This window comes from Hemitrygon akajei, chromosome 9, assembly GCF_048418815.1.
Source record: "Hemitrygon akajei chromosome 9, sHemAka1.3, whole genome shotgun sequence".
NCBI classification, from domain to species: Eukaryota; Metazoa; Chordata; class Chondrichthyes; order Myliobatiformes; family Dasyatidae; genus Hemitrygon; species Hemitrygon akajei.
The window spans coordinates 111,998,380-112,017,731 of NC_133132.1; the positions used below are offsets into that span (position 1 = coordinate 111,998,380).

General features: G+C 40.6%; 1 protein-coding gene across 1 annotated transcript; it reads right to left on the bottom strand.

Moving 5' to 3' along the window:
* Positions 1-1,753: 1,753 nt before the first annotated feature.
* On the bottom strand, positions 1,754-19,128 carry tmem18 (transmembrane protein 18). Its single transcript, XM_073056797.1, has 5 exons — positions 19,008-19,128; positions 12,501-12,618; positions 3,870-3,924; positions 2,647-2,740; positions 1,754-2,553 (listed from the first exon to the last, which is right to left on the bottom strand). The coding sequence occupies exons 1-5, from the start codon at positions 19,092-19,094 to the stop codon at positions 2,455-2,457; spliced, it is 453 nt and encodes a 150-aa protein (XP_072912898.1). The 5' UTR covers positions 19,095-19,128; the 3' UTR covers positions 1,754-2,454.
* Positions 19,129-19,352: the final 224 nt, after the last annotated feature.

The window sequence follows — 19,352 nt, forward strand, 5'->3', positions numbered from 1 at the left end:
ATTAGATCTGGGTGACTATCTAATGGCAAATTTAAAAAAAGCACATCTGGCATTTACAGATTCCATCTCTATTGCTTCAACTCTCAAAGGAATCTAGTTTGGAGGAAAATTAAAAGCAAAACTCAAAATAAAATTTAAAAATATGTCTATAATGATGAATCTGCAAGTTGATGAGCATAAGCAGAGCAGAATTTTACATTACCTTTATGCATAGGTCAGCTGGTTGAGAAATAAGTAAATTTTAATTCGAGTGTTGAAAGTAGCAGTTTTGTAATATTAGTTAATAACCTTAAACCTAATTTTTGGAGACATTAATTCTGAAGCAAACACAGTACAGTAAATGAATTATACATCTATTTACACAACGCATGAGGCAAAAGTAAAGTATCTGTTTTAGATGCATAATTGGAAGATTCTATTTTTAAAACACAATAGTTAAATAGGTAATCAGTAGCTTTCCAGCATATGAAATGTATAATTTAAGTTTAATACAATGCCTAAGATTTAGGTTGTAATCAATTCAGATTGGTTCCCTAACTAACACTGATTTGTTTGATCTGAATAAAGACTTTATGCAAAGTCAGTGATATATTGGCTTAGGGAGTGAAGCACTCAGCACGAGTTCCAATGCCCTGTCCTGGAAAGCCACCAGGCAGTGACTCAAAGAGCACATGGGCAGAATGGACGGTGTTGAATCCTGAAAAACTAGGGGGAAAAAAAATGCTTCATTGGCATCCACTGTTGTTATTCTATTGACAGAACCATGACAGGTACTGTATTCTCTGAGAGTTTACTCGTAGTTTCCTAGTGGCAGAAGTCAGTTACTAATTTAATCCACATGGAAATTCAGAACCAATTTTCTTTTCAACTAATTGGCTTTATACCAATTAAACCACGCACAACCAAATAAGAAGTGATCAGCTTTGACCATATTTTAGTGATGGTACTTTTATTTAAAGCAAGCAAGATTTAGTACATTTTGTTGTATAAGCAATGGTTTAAAGGGCACTATTTTGCCTCCTCAGATACTGCTTGATCCACTGAGTTCTTCCACCATTCTGTTTTTGTCTTTCTGTTTCAGTTCTTTTTGTTCTAGATCCCAGCAAGTCGCGTCATTGTCCCTAGGTAGAAATGAAAAACTACACAAAATGTCCCTAGCGAAACTGCACTAGACACCAATATGTCCATACCGGGGCATCTTCAGGTAGATTGGTATCTCTCACTTGGTTACTCCAATTACCTACACATTCTACCCCTGGCTTTATCTGCTCAATGGTCCCAAGCTAATAGCTGCACATTGCTACTTTTTCCCCTCATTGATAACCTCTTAAATTTTGCTCATTCAGTGAAGCCTTTAGAACAAAAGCAAATATACCAGACACTGGGAGGCCACACACAAATCATTCTCTCTGGGAAAGCTCTTGTATCATCTTCATTTCATCCCAGTTTGTTAGTATTCCAAAAGATGGCTCCAAATATCCAGTGAATGCAGATCATTCACTATACTGAGAAAATAGGCCCAAGGCTGAAAATATTAATTCTTCCTTTGCTTATTTTATTTTCAGGAACTTCATGACCTTGACTTAGCCTGAGCCTAAAGTAGTGGCTGTAAAAATAGATCCAACATTCTCTTTAATCCTTAATTAAGACAGGTCCATTGCTTTGTTTATAACCTTAATTTCTATGTACTGCAAGTCCACCAATAGCATTATACAGGATTAGGAACACAATCTTGATTCAACACAAGACACTGTTCAAAAGTTACAAGAACATGATTTAATAAAATGCCAGTTTCAGTTAAACAAAATGTACAGAAGATTAAAAATTTTAAAAAAGAGCCCAGGATTCATACTTAGTTGTCTTATGTCAGAACTCATACAAACAACTAAGCACTCTTCTTGGGGTTGGGGCAAAAGCTATTTAGTTTTCACTGTACATTGACTACACAAAGGGTTTTAAGTACTAAGGCACTCCTCTGGCAGTCTCAAAATGTAAACTGCTCCAAATCCCTCAGTGATGAGACAAAAGTTCAGCTTTAATTGGATAACTAACAGAATCAGCCATGCTACTTAATATTTAATGACACATATCTTGTGCCCATACACCACTGGTGAAAAGTTCATAATATCATTCATTCATTGACCAGATGTAGTATTAAAGTCAGCATGTGCGTAGTCAACAACTTATAATTATGCTACTTCTTGATTGCAAGACCAATCATGACCTTGTGGAATGATTAGAGCAAGCACAAGAGGCTCAATAACCCACACTTGTTTCTATTTATGTTGTAACATCTCCCCAATGTACTGCACTGCTGTTTAAAAAATATCATGACATCAACATGCACGATAATAAATTTGAACCTGTATTCAGATTGACTTTGTCCAACAGAAAATGGGAAAGCTCCAGGTGAATCAGAGAGGCTTAAAGAAACCCAAAGCTACATAAACAGGCTTATGAGGTTTTCTTGCCCTGTTCTCTGTTTGCTTTCTTCTTCTGCTTCAGTGACTTCAGTTCTGTCATTCCTGCCAATGTTCTATATACCCACATGATCTGAAAAAAAAACACAAAGTGGTGAAATTTCTGAAACATTAATCAAATACTAGACAAGTGAAAACATAAAATTAAGTAGAAGTGAACTCCTACCACAATGATCATTGTATTCAGCAGAAGTGGAGTTGAAAAGACGAGAGAAATAAACATGCCGTTGGAGTCAAAATACTGATACAAAGAAAATAATCTGAAAGAAAATAAACAATTTGAGCTTCTGGTTTAAACATCAGGACATGCTTGAGCCAAAGAAAATATATTTGAAATGTTCAGCAGTTTGTTCCTACAAAAGCAACATTACAAGCTTAACTAGATATTGAAGTTAACACTCTATTGAAATGAAAGTTCAATATTCATATTAGATTTTAGGGAAAAAACAACAACTTGGAATTATTTAGAATTTTCTATCAATTCCATTTATGACAGGTTAAGTTGAAGTATTTCAAAAAGAGCAGAATCAAATACAGAAATAAGCAGTTTCTCTGGCCTACATTGGTGATTGTCACCTCCACCAGTAGCAGTTGCCCTTTTCTCTTCATTCATGTTCAGCCACCTAATCTGCTCACTCATGATGGCATTCCCTCTATTTCAAATAACCAATTCTGGCAAGTGATTTCATATCTGAAATACTACCTTTAATGGCTTTTTACTTGAATTTCCAAAATCTATCTGTTTTTTTAGCAATATTGGGCACTGTGGTAGCATAGCATTTAGTACAATGTTAATACACCTCAGGGTATTCTGGAGTTCAGAGTTCAATTCTGGCATCATTCTGTGAGGACTCTGTACGTACTCCTGTAGAATGCTTCGGTTTTCCCCGGCTCTTCCAGTCTAAAGACTATTGATTAAATTGGTCATTGTAAATTGTCCCATGATTAGGTTAGGGTTGTGTGATTCCAGGCGACATGGCTCGAAGGTCCAGAAGGGCCTGCTGTATTGTTAAATAAATTAATTAATATGTAATGCCTTAAATAATCAAAATGTACACCATAAAATTACTGATAGTGAAGTCCATTTGCCATTTTTGATGGTATTCTGCCATTTTATTTGGTTCTCATTTTCTATATTTCTTCTTACCATTTTCTATGACTTTGAACAATATTTTCCCTCATCCCATAGATAAATTGTCCAGATGAGCAGTGATCATTAGGGTTGTAAAAAAATAACAAACCTAACAACATTGGACTATCCTATGACGAGCAATTACCAACTTTTTAATTTATTCAGAGTTCCAATTATGAAAAATGAATAACCAATAATGAGAGATACTAGTTACAGTTTTATATAAAAATATATTATAAAGCTTCCATAGCCTTTACCTCCAGTTCATTGCAGCCATTTCATTGATGTATTCTGCACAGTATACTAACACAACTGTAAGAAAAATTCATTATGATGCAGATTAGAAAGACTTGACCATTTAACAGTTAAATCAAAGTTGGTTTCATTTCAAGTTTTCATTAATTTAACAGGAAATTTCACATTCCAACATAAACACGAATTTTTATTATTCCATGCTTACGAAGAATTTTAAAGAATCTAAAAACAACGGAAATGCATCTGGAGCTTGAGTGCCAAGGCAGAAACAAATTATCTGCAGCTTTCTACTACTGATTACCAGTGGAGAAAGAGAGACTTCTCATTTCATGCCCAATGCTTCCAATAATTAGAACTAAACATTTTTATTCTTTCCAATCAAAACTGAACTCAAACAAATTCTAGAAATGTACACTTTGCACTGAAGTACAACACTTCATCTACACAGTCCTGGTATCTAGGATTACTTCCTCTAGAAATAAAAATCCCATATTGGATCTATTTTTTTTTACAAGATTACAGATCTAATTTACATCTGAAATGTAAGTATAAGTGAGCAGGACTGTATCCATATATTAATCCATTTGAGCTGTGAAGCTGGGTCTCAGTAACATGGGTTTCTGTAATCACAAGATGATCACCTATGAACTTGCTCAAGTCTCATGAAGCCTGATTAACAGATAAATTAATACTTTTTTTATTCACAACAAGGTATTCTCCAACTAAGATAGATATCTCTAACTATTTCCTTAACAATTAAGGCCAAGGTCTAAATAACCTTGACAGTGACATCTGAACATTAATAAGTGGCTAATCACTGATGACTAAGAAAGTTTGCCCATCTACAGGCACTTGTATTTTTCATCTTGAATGCAGAGAATAAAAAAAAATTATTGCCTTCTATTTATTTTAAACTTTAAAGCATTAATGCAAATTGTCACATTTGTTACTTCAAATTTTGAAATAGGATTAATACTGTTCTCTTAACCCTAGTAACACAGCATTTGCTTTTAAGTAAGGTAGCTTTCTACACTATTTACTTGAGGATTGCAGTCACAGAGCATAGTTACTCTTGGACCATTGAAAATAGTGATTTCACATAGCAGTGACATTTTTAGGTAAGTGCAATTCTATCCTTGGGGGGGGGGGGGAAATACCAACAGGAAGAGGGAACTTAAAACATACACACATTTAAAATCTTTGTGGTAACTGAATCTTGCATCAAAATGCAATACAATGTTCTATTTAGCTTCATAAATGGAAATCTAAAGGAAACATAATACTAAGCTGCTCATCTGTTCAAAACTACTGATGTAATATATTACATCTGTTATACAAATTGATAAATTAAAAATACTCAAAATAAACAAATTGCTTATTGCAATGAAGTAATATTAGAAGTTCTTTTCAGTCAGGATCCCAAGAACCAAGAGCTAGGTTATACAGACAATGAACTACCAACATCCATTTTATCACCTGCCTGAAATACCTTCATTGATCTGGTTTGCACTGTCATCATTCATTAAACTCATCATCACTGTAACACATCACCATTTGACCTCTATGCTCAGCCTATTAATATTACTTCTACAAGTCAAAATATAATCACCATAACTAGATTTATAGTTTGAGATTTAAACTCACAACAAACTCATACTGATACCTAATCTCAGAAATGTCTGTGTGAAAGATATTCTAACATTTCCATATTTTGTTCATTGTTTATACTAAGTTCTTCAAAGGTGTACAGGGATTTACTGTACTGCACTACATAGTTTGCAACATAGATAAAGTTGCATTACAAAAGGATGATTCTCTAAATGTGATATTAATGTTCACGAAGTACAACCATGCGATAATTGTGTAAGTTTAAGGTTTATAAAGCCCATAGTTCTACAAGGATCTTTGATTTCCTGACAAATGGCAGTAATTAAAAATAAGCAGCAAGATTATCCCCAACACTGGTGCCCTGAAAAGCTGTCCTCAGGCTCTTATTCCCTACACACTCAGGTCTGTATATTAAGTCTTCTGATTCTGATTCTCCCGAACAAGAATAAACATAAGGTCTGTAATAATTCAGGTAGAAATGAACTTACGTGGAGCATCAACTCCAGCAGTGAATGTCTCTATGAATGATTTGGTTTTATGTTCCAAATACTTTTATATTGTTAAATATAATTAACAAAATATTGAAATACACACCTGAATTAAAGACAAAAGATTGGGGTTCAGTTTGGCGAAAAACCTAGTCACTTAATTTAAGGTGAAACCCATCTAGTAACATCCTTCCATTAGTTAATTGGTTAATTGCACAGAACTCCATATTGGAATAGATTTAGAATGTTTATAAAGTGCCACACTGACCTCTAGTGCCTATGAGCATACTGCAATCCCTGGCATTACCACAAGTGATATATCTAGTTTCAAAGTTCAGATTCAGTTAAAGAGATTAACTTGTTTTTCAATTCAAATGAATCACAGACAAATTTGTTTGCCTTGCATGCATAGTCATCTCATTTTTTTTCAAATAAAGCAGTATTGCTTATCAATTATAAAGGGTCATGGCTGAAATAACTAGCAACACACAGGAAATGCTGGAAAAACTCGAGATCACATGGCATCTATGAAGTGGAATAAACAGACAACATTTCAGGGAAAAGTTTACCATTGTCTGCTCCTTAAATGCCTTTCAATTTTGAGCACCTCCATAAGGTCCCTCAATTACCCCTACTCCACTTGCCACCTTTTGCACTTCAAAAAAGAGGACATCCAATATTTCTCCGTAACTGAGATACTCCATCTTAGGCAACATCTGATTAACTTCCTGTGCACATTCTCTGATTCCCTGGAGCATACATATCCTTTCCATATTGTGACAATCTAATTTGCAGACAATAATCCAGATGTGGCTTCACCAGCGTTTTATAGAGCTGTACCATAACTTCATTGTTTTTATATTCTATCGTATGCCCAATGGAGGCTAGCATCCTGCCAGCTTCTTTCCTCCCTTATTGACCTGTGCTGTTGCCTTCAGGGACCTTTCGACACATACACCTAGGCCACTCCACTCTTTGTGCATTCTGTTCTTATTTTACCTCTGAAAACATCACTTTAAATTTATCAAGGATAAATTACACTTTCCATTGCTCTACAAATTTACCACCCAATCAATCTTTCAGTAGCCTAAGATTATAGAATAACCTATTTCAATAGCAAATCAGAGGACCTAGCAAATACATTCTGAGAGTAGATAATTGTGGATAAAACAACAGTTATCAAGTGAGAGACTTTTCAAAGAGAGCTAGTACGAGCTCAGGGACAGCAAGTTCTAGCAGAGGTGAAAAGCAAGGATGGCTAGATTAGGGAACCTTGGATGGCAAAGGATATTGAAGGTTTAAATAGGGGAAAAAAAACACATGGAACTCAGAACAGTTTACAGGAACAGGACCCTTGGCCACGATGTCTGTGCTGACCATGATTCCAAATTGAGCTAAACCTATCTACTTGCACACGATCCATATGCCTGTCTAAAAGTCTCTTTAGACTCTAGGTGTGGGGGCTTTCACCCCCGCAGCATTTTTTATGGCAGCACATTCTGTAGTAACAGCTTACTCTACACATCTACCTCATCTTATGTCCTCTAGCATTTTACAATTCTACCCATAATTCCATGGTGGGGATAGTCCTTACTATCTGTCCTTTCTATGTTTCTCATAATTTTATAAACATCAGTATGTCCCTGGCCGGCTGGTGGCGCAATGGCATTGGCGCCGGACTCCAGAGTGAAGGCTCCCAAGTTCGTATCCAAGTCGGGCCACCTTCGAGCGTGCTTTCCATCCGTGCCTGGATGAACCCTTGTGTTTAATAAACCTCCTTTAGCATCAATAACCTCCACCACACATTCCCTGTCCCTAGAGATCAGACGTACTACAACGAGGAGGAATTCCTCCAAACAAAACTGTTTCAGTTCATCAATATTTCTGGAATACCTTGGATGAATAGCCCTCTTCAGGTCATGCCACAGCATCTTAATTGGGTTAAGGTCTGGACTCTGACTAGGCCATTCCAAAACATAAATTTAAAATCTGAAATGATGCTATTGTATCTGCCTCCACCACTATTGCAGGTAGTGCATTCTACGCACCCACCACTCTGTGTGGAAAAACTTACCCGACATCCCCTCTGTACCTATTTCCAAGCACCTTAAAACTGTGCCCCCTCGTGTTAGCCAGTTCAGCCCTGGGAAAAAGCCTCTGGCTATCTACACGATCAATGCCTCTCATCATCGCATATACTTCTATCAGATCATTTCTCATCCTCCGTTGCTCCAAGGAAAAAAGGCCGAGTACACTCAACTTATACTCATAAGGCAAGCTCTCCAATCCAGGCAACATCCTTGTAAATCTCCTCTATACTCTTTCTATAGTCTCCACTTCCTTCCTGTAGTGAGGTGACCAGAACAGAACACAGTACTCCAAGTGGGGTCTGATCAAGGTCTTGTATAGCTGTAACATTACCACACGGCTCTCGAATGCCAACACACCATACACCTTCTTAACAATGTCAATCTGTGCACCAGCTTTGAGTGTCCTGTGAACACAGACCCCAAGATCTCTCTGAGCCTCCACACTGCTAAGAGTCTTACTATTAATACTACAATGGACACTTACCAGAAGAGTTGCAGGTGAAGGGCCCAAAACATTGTTGAGGATCCCTACCACCCATGTCACACTCCCTTTTATCCATTACCATCAGGAAGGAGGTACAGAAGCATCAGGGCAAGGACTGCCAGGCTGTGCAACAGCTTTTTCCCCTAGGCTGTGAGACTAATGGATGTTGCCACCACTGAAGTCTCGTCACTAGGACAGCGTGCTGTTTACTGTATACTGTACTGCTTATCTGCGCTGCATGCACTTTGAATGATATTTTATTAATTTTTTACGGTAATGTTTTGGTTTATGTGCTGTGCGCTATATGTTTTGTGGGTGCACTGTAGTCCAGAAGAACCTTGTTTCATTTGGTGGTACATGTACAATCAGATGACAATAAACTTGAACTTGCACCTGGTAAAAAATGAAAGCAAATCCTTAGAAACAGGTGACATAAGACTGGAAGAAGTAGAATTAAGAAACTGCAAGTATGAAAAGAGCCCGATGGGAAGTATATACAGGCCCCAGAACAGTAACCACCATCAGGGATATAATTTTCAATGGGAAACAGAAAAGGCGTGTAAAAAGGGAAATGTTACTATAGTCATGGGGGAATTTCAGGTAGATTGGGAAAATCTGGCTGGTGCTCAATTCTAAGACAGGGAATATGTCAAATGCCTAAGAGATGGTTCTTAGAGCAGTTTATGGCTGAGCCAACTAGGGGAAAGGCAATTCTAGATTGGGTCTTGTGCAGTAAACCAGATTAGATGTCCTTCTCAGTCTTCATGTATTGAAGATCAGTGACAGTGGATACCACCACACCACCAATTTAGAAAAGCTGAACACTTACCCCCTGGAGTGAAGATAGCTCCAGATTTTCCAAACTGGTGGTACAGAAACATGATCAACTGTCGTTGATCTCGGGAACACAAAGTGGCAGTACAGAGTCATAATCCACCGTAGCTGATCTCGGTACACGAAGACCTTGAAGTACAACATTGGGACATTGTGGAGGCAAACATGAAGCAAGCACAAGAATTTTTTAGAAGCATGGTTCTCTTCTGATAACTCCGTAAATAATCATATCAAAATGGATGTCAACTATGAACTAAGAGACAAAGAAATACGAGCCAATAGAATTCAAAGGTCAACTGAAGGGGTAGCCAAGGAGGACCAAAACAAGTGAATGGAGCCCTGATTTAAACACAAACACTGCCAGAGAGAAACACCAACAACTATGCACTGAGGATGTCACCTTGACTGATGATGAAACATCTACAAACTAATTGCCAAGCTCAGCGAACACCACAACTTCAAATGCCAGTACCTGAGCTACCAATAATCATCACCATCCTAGATACTTAAATTAGCAAGGCATACAAGAATGCAGTGTACATTTGCGCAAATGGGTTCAATGTAAATGGGCAAAAATATCACACGACTTTGGAGCAGAATTAGGCCATTTCGCCCATTGAATCAGCTCTACCATTTGATCATGGTTGATTTATTTTCTGTCTCAACCCTATTCTCCTGTTGTAACTTCATAACTTTTGACACTCTTACTAATCAAAACGTCATCATCCTCCTCCTTAAATATATCCAATGACTTAAGCTCCACAGTCATATGTGGCAATGAATCTTGCAGATCAACCACCCTCTGGTAAAGAAATTCCTTCACATCTATTTTAAAGAGACATCCTTTTCAGCGGCTTCCATCAGGAGCAGTTGTGTGTTTTGGTGACGCAGTGTGAGATTTAGAAAGAGGCTGGGGCATTTTGAGACTTTTCAGCAGGCTTCAGTCATCCCAATTTATTAGGCACTTGTTAAAGACCAATACAAAGAAGTTAGGTTTAAGTGAAATGTATGACCAGATACTTTCCTACACTGCATTCTATCTTCCATCAAAATGGTCAGAGACATAGCAGGCTGAAGTGACCATTTCTTTTGCTAAACAACTCCCTTGCAATCATGGTACTACAGTGGCTGAAAAGTGATCAGTGTAATTCAAACAAGGAATCTGGCAAATCTGGAAACTTATAGGATGCTCAAATACTTGAGTGAAAGGAAAACTAGAGAAGCCAGGGTTGTTTACAGTAATAAACACAGGAGATTCTGCAAATGCTGGAAATCCAGAGTAACACACACAACCTGTTGAAGGAACTCAGGTCAAGCAGCATCTATGGAGTAGAATAAACAGGCAACGTTTTGGGACAAGATCCTTCATCAGGACTGGAAAGGAAAGGGTCCAAAAGCCAGAATGAGAAGGTGGGGAGAAAGGAAGGAATACAAGCTAGAAGGGATAGGTGAAGTTAGGTGGTAGGGGAAGGCGGATAAAGTAAGAAACTGGGAAGTTACAGGTAGAAAAAATAAAGGGTTGGAGAAGAAAGAATCTGATAGAAGATCAGAGCATGGGGAGGAAGGACAGCAGGAGGGGCACCAAGGGGAAGTGATAGGTGATAGGCAGGTGTGGAGAAGGAAAGGGGTAAGAAGGGAACTCAAGTGGGGTAATGAAGCAGATGGGAGTGAGACAGGGGAAAATAACTGGAAGTTGGAGAAATCGATGTTCATTCCATCAGGTTGGAGGCTGCCCAGATGGAATATGTGGTGTCACTCCTTCATCCTGACAGTGGCCTCATTGTGGCAGTTGAGTTGGCCATAGACCGACATGTCAGAATGGGAATGGGGATAAGAATTGAAATAGTTGGCCATCGGGAAATCCTACTTTTTGAAGGTTTTTGAAGTGTTGTTTGGGGCCCTGAATGGAGTGAGGGAGGTGATGTGGAACTTTTGCTGCTTGCAGGGTAAGTGCCAGGAGGGAGAGCAGTGGAGAGGGACGAATAGATAAGGTTATCAAAGAGGAAGTGATCCGTGCAAAAAGGACAATGGTGGGGTGTGGGGGAGGAGGTAAAGATGTGTTTGGTGATTGGATCCCTTTGAAGATGGCAGAAGTTGCAGAGAATACTGGATGTTGAAGCTCATGAGGTGGTAGGTGAGGACAAGAGGAAGTTTATCCCTGTTAAAGTGCTGGGGAGATGGGATGAGGACAGATGCCTAAAAAATGGAGGAGATCTGGGTAAGGGCAGCATCAATGGAGGAGGAAGGGAAACCCCATTCTTTGAAGGAGGACATCTCTGATGTTCCAGAAAACAACTTCTCTACCTGGGAACAGGTGTAGTGGACATGAAGAAACTGAGGAAAAAGGGATGGCATTTTTACAGGAAACAGGGTAGGAAGAGGTATAGTTAAGATAGCTGTGGGAGTTGGTAGCTTTATAAACAATATTGGTAAACGGTTTATCTCCGGGGAGAGAGGTACCAGTGGCCTTCGAGGCTGTGGACTCACTTTTGGGGACTTTGCTGTTCATGTTCTGTGCAGTAATTGCTTACTTTTTTATTGTTCGCACAATTTGTTCTTTTTTTCACACATTGGATCGTGTGAAGTTTTTTGTGGACTCTATTGTGGGTGCCCATGGCTACACTTTAAGTTCGGGGAAAGTGGGAGGAGCAGAAAGATAAATAGTCGATTCTGAGGACCAGTTTCGCCAGACAGAAAAGGATCATGGTGGAGGGGAACTGGTCGGGTCGATTGTCGAGGAAAGAGCAGAGTGCTTTCAGGCCTTCTCAGTGAAGAATACAAGTGTATATAGGCAGTGGACATCCATAGTGAAAATGATGTGAGTAGAGCCAGGGAAGATGTTGTGGAGATTGAGAGCATGTGAAGTGTCGTGGATGTAGGTGGGAAGGGACTGAACCAAGGGGTTAAAATGGAATCACAGTATGCAGGCATGAGTTCAGTGGGGCAGGAGCAGGCAGAAAGGCTGCTTTCAAGGACCATGATACTTTATTGACATTTATAGAAGTGAAGACAACCCAAGGTGAGATCTCACAAAGTTTGAACGTTAGTATTTTAAAGCACTAGATTCAGACTGAGTATTTAATAGTCTTTGATCCTGTATTTTGAACACCAAAACAAAAGACAACTTACTCATAAAAAGGAAATGGGCAATCTGTAGTCTGTAGAATCTGATTGTTGTCAGAGTTAGGATGAAGCAGAGAATGTGAAAAGTTATCAGCCCAATCAGCCATGGCTCTGACCATTGAACCTGTACAACAAAAGGAACAGATTAAAATAAATCACAATTTCTCTTTCATTATTAAATATTAAACGTAGAAAAGTAAACAGTTTACACATTGTGATTACGACCAAACTGTTGTTACAAGGTCCTACTGCAGCAATTACTTTTTTCCCCCAATTAGATAAGTGTCTTCTTATACACCTGCAATTGGTTAAAAGTGAGAAAACCAAGTCCAGTGTTCCTCAAAGTGTCACTTTGCAAATAGGGACCCACATTCCTCACAGCCCCGCATTATGGACAGGGGCCCACATTCCTCACAGCCCCGCGTTACGGACAGGGGCTCACATTCCTCACAGCCCCGCGTTACGGACAGGGGCCCACTTTCCTCACAGGCACGCGTTACGGACAGGGGCCCACTTTCCTCACAGGCACGCGTTATGGACAGGGGCCCACATTCCTCACAGCCCCGCATTATGGACAGGGGCCCACATTCCTCACAGCCCCGCGTTACGGACAGGGGCTCACATTCCTCACAGCCCCGCGTTACGGACAGGGGCTCACATTCCTCACAGCCCCGCGTTACGGATAGGGGCCCACTTTCCTCACAGGCACGCATTACGGACAGGAGGCCAAATTCCTCACAGCCCTGCATTAAGGACAGGAGCCCACAATCCTCACAGGCACACACTATGGATAGGTGCTTACATTCTTCACGGTCGTTGTGACAGGAAGCCATATTCCTCACAGCACATTACGGACAGAGATCCACATTCCTCATATCCCGCGTTATGGATAGGGGTCTGCATTCCTCACTGTCATTACAGACAGTGAGCCACATTCCTCGCAGCCCCACATTACAGTCAGGGGCCACATTCCTCACAGCCCTGCATTACAGATAGGGGCCAACATTCTTCACAATTGTCACAAATACTGGGCCATATTCCTTGCAGTCCCACGTTACAGACCAGACACTGCTGCACCACACAGCCCAACGTTATGGACAGAGACTGCTGCACCACGTTATTCTGTGGATGCGATAGAGACACCCAAATGGTACATTGCCACCCAGGTGCCAGGGTCAGGGATATCTCATACTGGGTCCACAGCATTCTAAAAGGAGAGGGTGAGCAGTCAGGAGTCTTGGTACATATTGGCAGCAATGCACAGGAGGAAGAGATGAAGTCCAGAAGACAGATTTTAGGGGGCTAGGTAGAATGCTAAAAAGCAGGACTTCCAGGGTAGTAATTAGAACATAAGAGCATAAGAAATAGGAGCAGGAGTAGGCCATCTGGCCCGTCGAGCCTGCCCCTCCATTCAATAAGATCATGGCTGATCTGTCCGTAAACTCAGCTCCATCTACCTGCCTTTTCCCCATAACCCTTGATTCCCCTACTATGTAAAAATCTATCTAACTGTATCTTAAATATATTTAGAGAAGAAGCCTCAACTGCTTCCCTGGGCAGAGAATTCCACAGATTCACCACTCTCTGGGAAAAACAGTTTCTCCTTATCGCCCTCTTAAATCTTCTCCCCTGAATCTTGAGGCAATGTCCCCCAGTTCTAGTCTCAGCTACCAATGGAAACAACTTTCCTACTTCTATCTTATCTATCCCTTTCAAAAATGTGTATGTTTCTATAAGATCCCCTCTGATTTTTCTGGGAGTATAGTCCCAGGCGACTCAATCTCTCCTCATAGGTTAACCCCTTCATCTCTGGAATCAACCTAGTGAACCTCCTCTGCACTACCTCCAAAGCCAGTATATCCTTCCTCAAGTATGGAGACCAGAACTGCACACAGTACTCCAGGTGCGACCTCACCTGTACCCTGTATTGTTGCAGCATGACCTCCCTGCTCTTGAATTCAATCCCTCTAACAATGAAGGTCAACATTCTGTTTGCCTTCTTAATAACCTGTTGTACATGCAAGCCAACTTGTTGTGATTCATGAACAAGCACTCCCAAGTCCCTCTGCACAACAGCATGCTGCAATCTTTCACCGTTTAAATAATAATCTGCTCTTCTATTATTCCTTCCAAAGTGGATGATCTCACATTTACCAATGTTGTATTCCATCTGCCAGACCTTGGCTCACCCACTTAACCTATCTATATCCCTCTGCAGACTCTCCACATCCTCTGTACAAAAGAATACAGGGGATCTCATTAAAACCTATCGAATGTTGAAAAGCCTAGAGAAAATGGAAGTGGAGAAAACGTTTCCTGTAGTGGGGTAATCTAAAACCAGAGGGAACAACCTCACAATAGAGGGACGTCTTATTTACAATGAAGCTGAGGAGGAATTTGTGTAATTTATTACCACAAGCAGCTTTTGTAGCCGGGCCACTAGGTGTATTTAAAGCAGAGCTTGGCAGTTTTTTGATTGGACATGGCATCTAGATTATGGGAAGAAGGCTGGGGGGTGGGCTTGAGGAAGGGAAAAAAAGAATCAGCCATGATTGAATGGTGGAGTAGACTCGATGGGCCAAATGGCCTAATTCTGCTCCTTTGTCTTATGGTCTAACGTGGCTGTGGCAGCCACTACGGTAGAGGTTGACAGATTCTTGATGAGTCTGAGCACAGAAGGTTACAGGAGAAGGCAGAAGAATGGAATTGAAAGGCAATTGGATTAGCCATGATCAAATGGCAGTGCAGACTCGAAGGACTGAATTGCCGAACTCTACTCCCATGTGTTATGGCTACAATCAGAGACTGGAGCTCCACACAGCCCCACTTGAAAGAATACGACAGGAGTTCCTCATGGATCTTCTTCTTTTTCTTCCTCTGACTTTTAATGACGATTGACTGTCCAACTTAAAGGAGCATTACTGCCACCAACTGGACTGGAGTGTGGTGCAGTGAGTTGAGAAATGAAAATCTACTAGTTCTTTAGCAAATGAAAACTAAAATACCCTAAATATCATTTGGCATCTCCCTAGAGCAAGGGGTTTAGATGGGGTGGAATTTGTTAGGTGTGTTCAGAAAGGTTTCATGACACCATATGTAGATAAGCCTACAAGAGGAGAGGCTGTACTTGATTTGGTATTGGGAAATGAACCTGGTCAGGTATCAGATCTCTCGGAGGGAGAGCATTTTGGAGATAGTGATCATAATTCTATCTCCTTTACAATAGCATTGGAGAGAGATGGGAACAGACAAGTTAGGGGAACATTTAATTGGAGTAAGGGGAATTATGAGGCTATTAGGCAGGAAATTGAAAGCTTACATTGGGAACAGATGTTCTCGGGGGAAAGTACAGAAGAAATGTGGCAAATGTTCAGAGAATATTTTTGTGGAGTTCTGCATAGGTACGTTCCAATGAGACAGGGAAGTTATGGCTGGGTACAGGAACCGTGGTGTACTAAGGCTGTAATAAATCTAGTCAAGAAGAAAAACTTGCAAAAGGTTCAGAAAGCTAGGTAATGTTAGAGATCTAGAAGATTATAAGGCAAAATGGAAGGAGCTTAAGAAAGAAATTAGGAGAGCCAGAAGAGGCCATGAGAAGGCCTTGGCGGGCAGGATTAAGGAAAACCCCAAGGCATTCTACACGTATGTGAAGAGCACAAGGATAAGACGTGAAAGAATAGGACCCATCAAGTGTGACAGTGGGAAAGTCTGTATGGAACCGCAGGAAATAGCAGGGGTACTTAATGAACCCTTTAGTATTCACTATGGAAAAGGATCTTGGCAATTGTAGTGATGACTTGCAGCAGACTGAAAAGTTTGACCATGTAGATATAAAGAAAGAGGATGTACTGGAGCTTTTGGAAAGCATCAAGTTGGGATAAGTTGCCGGGACTGGATGAGATGTACCTCAGGCTACTCTGGGAGGTGAAGGAAGAGATTGCTGAGCCTCTGGCGATGATCTTTGCATCATCAATGGGGATGGGAGAGGTTCCGGAGGATTGGAGGGTTGCGGATGTTGTTCCTTTATTCAAGAAAGGGAGTAGAGATAGCACAAGAAATTATAGACCAGTGAGTCTTACTTCAGTGGTTGGTAAGTTGATGGAGAAGATCCTGAGAGGCAGGATTTATGAACATTTGGAGAGCTGTAACATGATTAGGAATAGTCAGCATGACTTTGTCAACGGCAGATAGTGCCTTACGAGCCTGATTGAATTTCTTGAGGATGTGACTAAACGCATTGATAGAGCAGTAGATCTAGTGTATATGGATTTCAGCAAGACATTTGATAAAATACCCCAAGCAAGGCTTATTGAGAAAGTAAGGAGGCACGGGATCCAAGGGGACATTGCTTTGTGGATCCAGAACTGGCTTGCCCACAGAAGGGATAGGGTGGTTGTAGATAGCTCATATTCTGCATGGAGGTCGGTGACCAGTGGTGTGCCTCAGGGATCTGGTCTGAGACACTTACTCTTTGTGATTTTTATAAATGACCTGGATGAGGAAATGGAGGGATGGGTTAGTAAGTTTGCTGATGACACAAAGATTGGAAGTGTTGTGGATAGTGTAGAGGGCTGTCAGAGGTTACAGCGGAACATTGATATGTTTCAAAAGTGGGCCGAGAAGTGGCAGATAGAGTTCAACCCAGATAAGTGTGAAGTGGTTCATGTTGGTAGGTCAAATATGATGGCAGAATATAGTATTAATGGAAAGACTCTTGGCAGTTTGGAGGATCAGAGGGATCTTGGGGTTTGAGTCCATAGGATACTCAAAGCAGCTGCGCAGGTTTGACTCTGTGGTTAAGAAGGCATGCGGTGGAGCTGAGCGGTAATGTGCCGAGAGGTAATGTTACAGCTATATAGGACCCTGGTCAGACCCCACTTGGAGTACTGAGCTCAATTCTGGTTGCCTCACTGCAGGAAGTATGTGGAAACCACAGGAAGGGCGCAGAGGAGATTTGCAAGGATTTTGCCTGGATTGAGAAGCATGCCTTATGAGAATATGTTGAGTGAGTTTGGCCTTTTCTTCTTGGAATGAAGGAGGATCAGAGGTGACCTGATAAGATGATGAGAGGCATTGATCGTGTGGATAGTCAGAAGCTTTTTCCCAGGGCTGAAATGGTTGCCACAAGAGGACACAGGTTTAAGATGCTGGGGAGTAGGTACAGAGATGTCAGGGGTAATTTTTTTTTACTCAGAGAGTGGTGAGTGCGTGGAATAGGCTGCCGGCAACAGTGGTGGAGGTGGATACGATAGGGTCTTTTAACAAACTTTTGGATAGGTACATGGAGCTTAGTAAAATAGAGGACTATGGGTAAGCCTAGTAATTTCTAAGGAAGGGACATGTTCGGCACAACTTTGTGGGCCGAAGGGCCTGTATTGTGCTGTAGGTTTTCTATGTTTCTATAGAGCTTATAGACTGTAAATAATGAAAAATAATATTGTGGAATTAATTAAATTCACTTCCATAACCTAAAAGTTTTTAAATGAAGACTGTCAACCCCTAAAGCTAGTTGTGCAGCCTGCATTTTCTCTCTTTCAACTTTATATGCTTCACATTGTAAAAGAATATGTTCAACTGTTTCATAATGACAAAACCTACACACCCCAGTGTGTTTTCTAACAAGATACAAGGAACAATTAAGCATAGTACGGCCAATTCTAAGTCGTCAATATAATTCCTTCCCTTCTTGTCTTCCCCTTCTCCCATCTATTCAACGGTTTTATATATTCTGTAAAGGAGTCTCCACTTCTGCTCATTATCCCACAAGTCTTGCCATAATTCCCTAATTCCTTGTTCCACCAATCCCTTATCTTCTGATTTGCTAAGTGTAAGGTTTATATCCATAGATGGACTTTTAACAGCTTTTTTGGGCAAACAATCAACCTGCTCATTCCCCTCAACATCTCTAGGTACAGAGACCCACAAGAGGCAGACATGAAGACCAATACTTTGAATAAGAAATAAAGTTTGAAGAGCTTCCAGCAAAAAAAAATCAGACTGACTACTCAAATGACCTGTTTTAAGATGTCAAAACCAAAGAAGAATCTGATAACTTTGCAAGGACAGTTTTCCTCCAAAATGATGGCAACCAGATCTGCAATATAGATTGATAAATGGTTAGTAAGACATTTATTTTTTGGTACCTGTCATTCAGGCACAAAAACAGCCACACCGGCATTCCCTGTTGAATTATCTTTTGCTCCGTCAGTGAAAATAGTTAACATATCACAATAAATTTCCTTAACGTACTGATGAACCAACAGAGGCTCAGACATATCAGGATCCCTGGACTTCATTAAATCATTCCTGATGGCTCAACCAGGAAATACAGGGAAGGACAGCCAGGCACCTGCGAAATATTACAGCGCAGGGCGATGACGTCATTACGCCAATTAACCTTGACGACGCCTCAGCAGCGCAAACAGAAAGCCCACCCCAGTGACGCCTCAACGTGACCAACCTGAGCTTCTCATCGTTAAGCCACACAACTCGTCGCCATTCTTTTTCACTTACTGACAACAGGACAGTCCACAAGTTGGTGATACGCAGCTTGCTGATGTCATCCACGGGCACTGCTCTCGCTTTCTCCTCTTGCTCCATAGCAGCGGCGGAACTTATACCGGACGTCCCGCCTTCTCTTGTGCTTCCGTATTACGATATGGAAGTTGGGATGGAGTCGCGATGCCATTGGTCCCCTTTGCTGTCGCTCACCCATGAACTGAGTTTGCTATTGATGCCAACATTGAAGCGTAACTTCAATGGTTGATTTTATGGTTGATTTTCAGACGGAATTAGCCGAAATCTGAGTTAATTTGAAATAAAAAAAGCGAAGGTGTTACAAATACTTGTCAGGTTAGA

What these genes read in the sequence shown, in the direction of transcription:
- tmem18 (XM_073056797.1), bottom strand. Translation starts at nt 19,094, where the DNA reads ATGGAGCAAGAGGAGAAAGCGAGAGCAGTGCCCGTGGATGACATCAGC. An exon ending in TGTGGACTGTCCTGTTGTCA is followed by an intron (nt 12,619 to 19,007) that starts GTAAGTGAAAAA and finishes TTTGTTGTACAG; the next exon opens with GTTCAATGGTCAGAGCCATG. An exon ending in ATGGCTGCAATGAACTGGAG is followed by an intron (nt 2,741 to 3,869) that starts GTAAAGGCTATG and finishes ATTTTCTTTCAG; the next exon opens with ATTATTTTCTTTGTATCAGT.